The sequence below is a fragment of the Salvelinus fontinalis genome, chromosome 42 (assembly GCF_029448725.1).
Source record: "Salvelinus fontinalis isolate EN_2023a chromosome 42, ASM2944872v1, whole genome shotgun sequence".
Taxonomy (NCBI): Eukaryota; Metazoa; Chordata; class Actinopteri; order Salmoniformes; family Salmonidae; genus Salvelinus; species Salvelinus fontinalis.
Window position 1 is genome coordinate 7,447,853 of NC_074706.1, and position 8,430 is coordinate 7,456,282.

The window sequence follows — 8,430 nt, forward strand, 5'->3', positions numbered from 1 at the left end:
AGTCATCAACGTAAGGGAATTGACTCTTTTTTCACCCAACTTTAAACCTAAATCCAGTGACATGGTGAGTTTTTGTTGATTTCACATTGAATTCCCATTAGTGATGTAAATCAAAGCTCGACGTTGAAATGACGTGTGTGCCCAGTGGGTATACAGGTATATGCACATACAGCTCTGACATAAATACATGAATAAAGAAATGGACTCGGGGTTTAATTATTAACAAGTACACAAGTGTATTTTATTTAACGCAAGCAAGTTTGTTCCTACAGTTTAAAAAAAAGCCACTGTTTACGCCGTTGGCACATGTATGTACAAAACAGATTATGAAGAATCGTACAGCCTGCTACAAAGCATTCTTAGTGAAAGTACAAAAGACTAATATGGGAGAAGAAAGCAGAAAGCATTGTCAGGTTTATACTGAAGAAGTGAATACGCAACATCATAACAAGTAGTATCTGTATTATAAGACATGGCTTTCAAAAATGAATATGACAAACTAAAGGAGGAAGGGAAACAAAATCATTCACTACAACCGAATAGGCTATTTGTTTACTTAGCATAATACTGTTAGCGTAGGAACCGCAATACTGCACATATAAGAAATCAGTTGACTCAGACAGTCCAAGCGTAAAAATGAGAAATGAAAATGATAAAGAGAGAGGATTTTTAAAAACATTTTGAATCAGTTAAAAACTATTACCACTGAATGCATAACCATGCCACAAATAACAACTACATTCACGGTTCTTTTTTAACTAGATAACACAAGTCATTTTTTTCTTGGTTAATAACCAAACGCTGCATGACCACAGTACAGAGATTCAGCTTCAAATCCAAAAGCACGTAACACCAAGAGCTCACGATGGTTGAATAAGTGCACCAAGACATTTTTTGTTCTTTTTTGTTAGCAACGGAATGATGAAACGCTGTACTGCAGAACTAGAGTAGCAGAAATAATTATGACAGAGTTTGGTCCATACTCAAGAGTAATATAGTTTTAATTGTTTTATTGACATTTCATGTTTTTTAGTACAGCTTCACAGACAGGGTTTGGGTCAGTTTTTTTTCAATTCTGTAAATTCTGCAAAAATTTCCGTTTATTTCCGTAATTGACTGGACTTAAATGGAATTGAACCCAACCCTGCAGACGGTTAAGTTCTCTCTCAATGTGATACTCAACTTTTTCCACGTGCAGCAATACGACCGTTTCAGGCCTAAAGCTTGTTCATCCGCTTGCCATCTAGATTTGGCTAACATATTTATTTCACTGGTATCTCTGAAATGGACGTTCACAAGAATATCACCAAACTTTGACCAATGAAATGAATGACCTGAAATTGAAGTGTCTCACATATATGTATATATTTATATACCGTAGATATATATACAGAGCAGAATACTGACAAAAAACATCTCATATTTTTTCTTCTGATAACTTGTATTTAAAAAGTTGAAGATTAAAACATATAAAAATTAAACCTGTAAAATGTTATTTGCATGTGAGTTATGGCTTGCGATGGATGAGAAAAGTGGCCATTCTATCAGATGTATTTCTACGTCATGTTATTCCCACAACCCTCTTCTTCTTCCTCCTTATACTACATATCATCATCATCATCTTCATCACTCTGCTGACTTGTCACTCAAACAACTGTTTTCTTTTCACAGTTTCAGAACACTATTATTATTGACAGACAATCAGTGTTTTTCACTTTGAATGACTAGGCTACTCAACAAAGCTAGCATACATTTCTGACAGTTAGGCCAAGCTACAGTTATAGCAATATGTAAAAAGTCACTTTAAGGTACTTTTTGTTTGTTTGAAAATCCCTGGCACTCCCAACCAATAAAGAATTTTCTGAAAAAAGATTCTGTACATAGTTTTTATACCGGCGATGCTTACTGTTTCGGAAGCTTATTATGCTGTAATTTACCTGTAAATAATACAAGTTTGGTCACATTTTGGTCTTGTTAAGTGGATATGTTGAAATAAAATGGATGCTAAGACCTATGTAGGATTGGAGCTCCGTTGGATGCCGAGCGTTTAGGAACGTATAAATATATTACACGGAAATGTGAATTAAAAAGCAATAAAAACTCAACAGCCCCCAGCCCGACCCCTCCTAAAACCAAACATAAATAAATGGAAGTACTCGACGTCGAGATATAGAACAACACGGTAAAAAGCAATGACACATTGTAAAAAGATGTGCTACTACCGATATACAAAATGCAAATGGAAAAAAAGAGGGAAAGAGGTAGAAGAGGAGAAAGAGGAGAAAGAGGGAAAGGGTAGGGTATGAGAAGAAGAAACGGTAGAAGAACGGGAGGAGTAAGAGGAGGAGAAACAGAAAGGAAATCTCAATACAGGAAAGAAAGGTTCGTCAGAGAAGACACACGATTTCCCGCAGGAACGACTTGTCTCATCACGCCCGTACGCTTAGTGAAGTCGAAACCACCCACAACACAACACCACAAACCCCCCTTACACTTGTGCCCCTACGAACATATACACCAGACATTGAATAGCTCGTGTGGTTGCTGTGTGTGTTCTGCTGCGTGTGTGTCATGGACGTGTGTGTGTGTGTGTTGGAGAGGGAGGGAAGGATAGGGGGGACGGGACGGACGTGTGCTTTAGGTGTAGGCATTGAGACGCTCTTTAGAGCGAGTGGAGTGGATGTCGTGGAGCTCCTGCTCCTCCTTGGACTTGATGTCCTCGTACTTCTGCATCCGACACGCGTCCTTCACGTAGGCCCAGTTAGCGGACAGTACCATTAGGTAGTGGACCTGCATTAGAGGGACACATGGGTTACAGGGATGTTAGTGGGAGGATTGTTAACCGCTCGACCAAGCCTATACCTCAGGGGAGAGTTTATTGATTAATTAATTAGGCGGAAACAGAATTAGTTCGTTAATTAGACAAAGCTATAGCCAAAAACCCAAAGCAGAACTTTTAGTGGCACTGTGCCTTCACTGGTTTAAAACCAAAACAAACCAACCAAAATGTAAGGGATAGATTAGTTGATCAACCTTATTCTTTAGTGAGCTCCGTGTCTGTTACGGCTGTGTCAGCATTTGTGCTAGTCAGGTGAACGGGGCGTGGCAGGAGAGCTCGGTTATCAACATACCTATCGATAGCAACCAGAGGAGCTTGGTTATTATAATCAGTGGTGCCAGCAAAGCATATTTTAGTGAATAACAACAGAATCATGTGACGTGACCGATGAGAGAGCTGGCGATGCTTTGGGGGCGACCCCTAAGCTCCTAGGTTCAGAGTTCAGTTCGGCCATGTTGATATCGAGGCGGTCGGCTCCTCTCAGCTCCTGACGGCGTACAGTGATGTCACTGAGACCACTGAGGTCAGGGGTAAAGGTGATGGGCCAACCGATAGGCCCCCGTCAGAAGCGGGTGCAGTATTTGCCCAGACTCTGAGACGTCAGGAGGACATTGTTACGGATAAGGACCGTGGCAGCTGACGCCTGTCCGCATCAGACCAGAGAGAAAGAGAAAGGAGAGAAGCAGTTATTGGACTCTGGGTCGCGTTCATTAGGCACCAAATGGAAGAAGGACTGAAACAGGTAGCGACTATGTTGAGTGCCCTAAGGAACATATCCCTGATGTGTTTCTGCAGTAACTCTTTTCTCCACTGAGAGGCAGCGAGGTGTCAGTGATCAGCCAACCAGAGCATCTGCTGCAGAGGTTCTGAAGAAGTAGTTATGAGGTAATTAAATAAAGAAAAACACCTACTCTCCTCTGGTCCAATGTATTGCATTTATCTATTGATGATATTGTGTTGTAATGATGATGTGAAGATTAACATGCCTAACGAATTCCCTAAGCTTGGGATAATTAAGTTATTCTATTATTTTGTTATATAATGACATGACTCAACCTCCTCATGAATAAACAGATTCACCAAGATAGATCCAAGTTGGAGATACAGACAGTACTTCCTTCATACAATCTCACAGTGATCTAAGATAATTTATCACAGAAAATATTAGACGAGAAGATGGTACATCAATATTGTCTATGCAAATTGATTTCTTACCCAGAACTAACACGAACACACTTAGGTGAGTCATCCCATTGTGTATTACCATAGACATCCACCGGGTGGCCAAAGAGCACACAGTTGGGCCACAGATACAGACTTTCTGTTGCGAAGAGCCTCTCCCGCCCAAATTGATTACCATTTCATTTTCTCTCGTCTTTTATAGTCCTCAGACAACGCAGCAACAATGTCCTATTTTGTAGATTTAAAACATTACATCATGGGTCTAAGGGAAATGGAAATGTATGACGTTGTTTATGTTTTGTGGTAACAGGAAGCTGTTATGGACATATCTATTTGATGACAACCAAACCATAAGAAACTAGTGTCATTGATGTTTTGACAAAACATTTCTCTGTTATTTTCACTGTGAACATATGTTTTTGTTTAAAAAGGAACTAGATACCAAATAACAGCCTTGATTAAATGTGTATCCTTCCACCCTGGCTACAGACGCAGCAGTCTTCTCCAGTGAAGACCGTTGCTCCAGTCCTCACCATCACTTAGCTGCTCTCAACAAGCTCCTTTCTTCTTCCCCAGTTTCCATGGCAACTGCGCCCTGTGCTTCTCCATCACTAGGTTAACACCTCCCTCTAATCAACAGCGCTCTCTCTCTCCCTCTCGCGTTCTCTCTCTCTCTCTCTGTCGCTATGTGTTACTCTCTGTGTGTCTCTCTCTCTCTCTGTGTCTCTCTCTCTCTGTGTCTATCACTCGATCAGTCTGCCTCTGTTTTGCACTTTCTCGATCTACCTCGCTCTTAACACTGGGAGGACCTCTTTCAAAGTCAGCAGCATAAAAAACCTCCCGAAAAAAACCTCCCGATGACCAATCTCTTGAATCACTAGTAGTATAACCTTTGGTATGTCCCCACACAACAAGACAATCCTCTCCCACTAAGGTTTACCCTGCCTGACAATCTTTATGTGTTCAGACAGAGGGGAGGGAACAGTGGCGATGCTATCAACAGACATTTAAGGACCAATAGGCAGGTCACACAGCCCTCAGACATAAAGAAGAGCTGTCATTGTCTCACCATGGCGATAACTGCAGCCCCAGCCCCGGCCAGGGCACAGACGAACAAGTGGAACGTCATGTCCAGCTGAAAGACAATCAAACACAACACAGCTTTATTAGTCACCAGGAAATGAAGACAATATACAACTTCGGTGCTTGCTTTGTTGGTATTCAAAATGGGACACAAAGCATCGTTCCAACTTGTAATGTCTGTGTTTACAATATTGCCAGGTCATGTTGAGATTCACAAACTAAATCAGAGAGTGGTTGCTTTGAGAGTGAGATAGGGCAAGATGTATTAAGATTTGTCCCCAGGGAAATATTAGCTCACCTTTTCAAAGGGAATTAAACAGAGGTAGGACAAAAGGATAAAGGAGGTTAAAGGTTAAACAAAAAGGCAGATTCATCTTTATTAAGCTATGTTTTTTGTTCCCTTTCCACAAGAGGTTAAAGTTCAAACCCCTAGAAATCTGGTAGTGCCACTACACTCATCACACTCACACAAATCACCATTTAAAATGACAGAGGAACCCTACAGCAGTGTTCCCAATCCTAGTCCCGGGGTCCCAAAGGGGCGCACATCTTGTGTTTTTGCCCTAACACTGACACACCTAATTCAAATCAAAGGCTTGACGATGAGTTGATTGGTTGAATCAAGTGTGTGAGTGTTAGGGCAAAAACCAAAAAGTGCATTTTGGTCCCCCGAGTCAGGATCGGGAAACACTTCCCTAAAGCATTTATGATTTGAGAAATATATTCCACCTCTATGGACAGACAGCCTTCAATGTGAGAGAGGAGCCTAACCCCTGAGGTGCGGCGATCACTAAAGGTCACAGCCAACAGAACCTCGCCTCCTCCCTTCATCGCTCCCCAGCCACACACACACACTTACCTCGTTAGACTCACACATCTTAAAGAACTTCTCGGAGCCCGTGCACACCTTCCTCTCCTCCCCGATAGTTACCATGCCTGCGAAAAACAACATTCGATTTCACATTTACATTTCAGTGACTTAGCTTGGCCGGCGCTTCGATCCACAGAGACCTAACAACAGCTACTGCAGCGAGTTACAACAAACACTCATGTTAAAGGGCTTCTACACCTGCATTACTAGCTGTTTGGGGTTTTAGGCTGGGTTTCTGTACAGCACTTCGAGATATTAGCTGATGTACGAAGGGCTATATAAAATAAACTTGATTGATTGATTGATTGACTGTAAAATAGATCTCCTTCAGTAGCATTAAATAACTGCAATGAAATGTAAAAAAATATTGATTGAATTGTGTGTCTGCGAAGTGAGAAGACTAAACGACACACTATTCAGTACAGTATGCTCCATAGTTCATTGTCTTGTCAGACATCTTATCCACATTCATGATAGAACACAAACAAACAAACAACTGGAAATAAACCACCAAAACCCTGGTTAACCACTGCCTGTGTCAGTGACTGTGTAAATATACTGTCATTGGCAACAGTGGCGGCGCCACCCGGGCCCGCCCTTACCAAACTGGCGCAGGTCCAGGCAGAGGTTGGCGCCCTCCACCACAGTGGTGTTCTGACAGAGGGTCCAGATGTTGAAGTACATGAAGACAGGCAGCGAGGTGAAGGCTGTCACACCCAACCAGGCCAGGAAGAAGATATAGGTCAACATAATGAACTGCAGGAAGAAACGGAGGACACAAGAGGGAATGGTTCATTAGAGTGAGAGAGAGGGAAAGAGAGAGTGTTAGAGAAGAGCACAGAAGGAAATGAGGGAGGAGAATAAAGAGAGGGAAGAGAAGAGAGGGAGGAAGGAGGAGAAGGAAGAGAAGGACGGTCCATTAGAAAGAGAGAGGGAGGAAGGAGGAGAAGGAAGAGAAGGACGGTCCATTAGAAAGAGAGAGGGAGGGAAAGAGAGGGAGGAAGGAGGAAAAGGAAGAGAAGGACGGTCCATTAGAAAGAGAGAGGGAGGGAAAGAGAGAGAGGAAGGAGGAGAAGGAAGAGAAGGACAGTCCATTAGAAAGAGAGAGGGAGGGAAAGAGAGAGAGGAAGGAGGAGAAGGAAGAGAAGGACAGTCCATTAGAAAGAGGGAGGGAGGGGAAGAAAGAGAGGAAGGAGGAGAAGGAAGAGAAGGACGGTCCATTAGAAAGAGGGAGAGAGGGGAAGAAAGGGAGGAAGGAGGAGAAGGAAGAGAAGGACGGTCCATTAGAAAGAGGGAGAGAGGGGAAGAAAGGGAGGAAGGAGGAGAAGGAAGAGAAGGACGGTCCATTAGAAAGAGGGAGAGAGGGGAAGAAAGGGAGGAAGGAGGAGAAGGAAGAGAAGGACGGTCCATTAGAAAGAGGGAGAGAGGGGAAGAAAGGGAGGAAGGAGGAGAAGGAAGTGAGGGATGGGCCCATTAGAGAGAGAGAGAAGATGACAGTTATAAGTCGGTAGAAGGCTGACTGGCACATCAGCTGTCATTAGCATTGGGCCATAATTCAAAGAAGAGACATCTTAAGCTGTAAGTTCTCCATCTCCAGATCTCTAATCCCGTTTCTCGGGTACTTCTGCCAGAAAGACGTGTCCTGATTGTCTACCCTAATGCTTATACCTATCCAATGCCTTCAGAAATACAGGGAGCGGATAGGGCGCAGAGGATAGGGGTTGATTTAAGTGTGTTTCTTACCCAGGCGGAGACGCAGCGTCCGCAGGCAGTGATCTTGAAGTCTCCGTACAGGTCCCTGATGGCGCCGGTGGTGAAGAAGCCCTCCACCATCAGCAGGATGCCGTAGACGAAGAACGCCGCCGCCACGCCGTAGATGACATACTTCAAGATGTCAATCCTGCGGAGGAAGACAGAGAGACAGGAGCAGAGCGATGGGATCACTCAGTTGGTGTGGCTAGCACACCAAGACTAGCGGTTTCACTCCCAGGAACCATAGAATTAGGAATTAGAATACTAATTAAATGTTCATTTAATAGGATCCTCATGACAGGAACTTACAAAGATCCATTTTTAGAATCAAATCATTGCTAAACAATACCGGTGTGTGCATTGAGTGTGCAGGCCATTTAGTAAAGTACTTCACTATTACATGTTTTTTTAGGCCCGACAGCCCCCTTTGTAGTCCAAGTGCATCGGACTACACATGATATTACTTCCAGCAGTGACAGACAGTATTCTAACTGTATACTGCAGTCAGTTGGCTTCCACAGTCATTCTGCATTTTTTTCCTTGCTTGGACTGATGGATTAGCTCTCATTTAGCTAATGACTGTGTGTTTAATTCTGTAGGGTTATGTAAAAAGCTCTAATGTCCCAGAAAGAACCTGGGTAGGATAGTTGGGGTTAGCTCCATCCCTGCAGGTTAGGAAGCGATTTCAGAGATAGTGTTAGAC

The 8,430-nt window shown here is 43.0% G+C and overlaps 1 protein-coding gene across 3 annotated transcripts in view; it reads right to left on the bottom strand.

The window, feature by feature from the left end:
- Positions 1–211: 211 nt before the first annotated feature.
- The window catches only part of LOC129841334 (neuronal membrane glycoprotein M6-a), an 82,604-nt gene continuing 74,385 nt past the window's right edge, over positions 212–8,430 (bottom strand). For 2 of the 3 annotated variants that reach the window (XM_055909558.1, XM_055909557.1), the window contains exons 3-7: positions 7,719–7,875; positions 6,578–6,731; positions 5,964–6,040; positions 5,091–5,156; positions 212–2,790 (exon numbers count right to left, since the gene is read on the bottom strand). In XM_055909558.1, the coding sequence (XP_055765533.1) occupies positions 2,638–2,790; positions 5,091–5,156; positions 5,964–6,040; positions 6,578–6,731; positions 7,719–7,875 (607 nt within the window). In that variant the 3' untranslated portion in view covers positions 212–2,637. The other variant, XM_055909559.1, reaches the window with a different exon arrangement.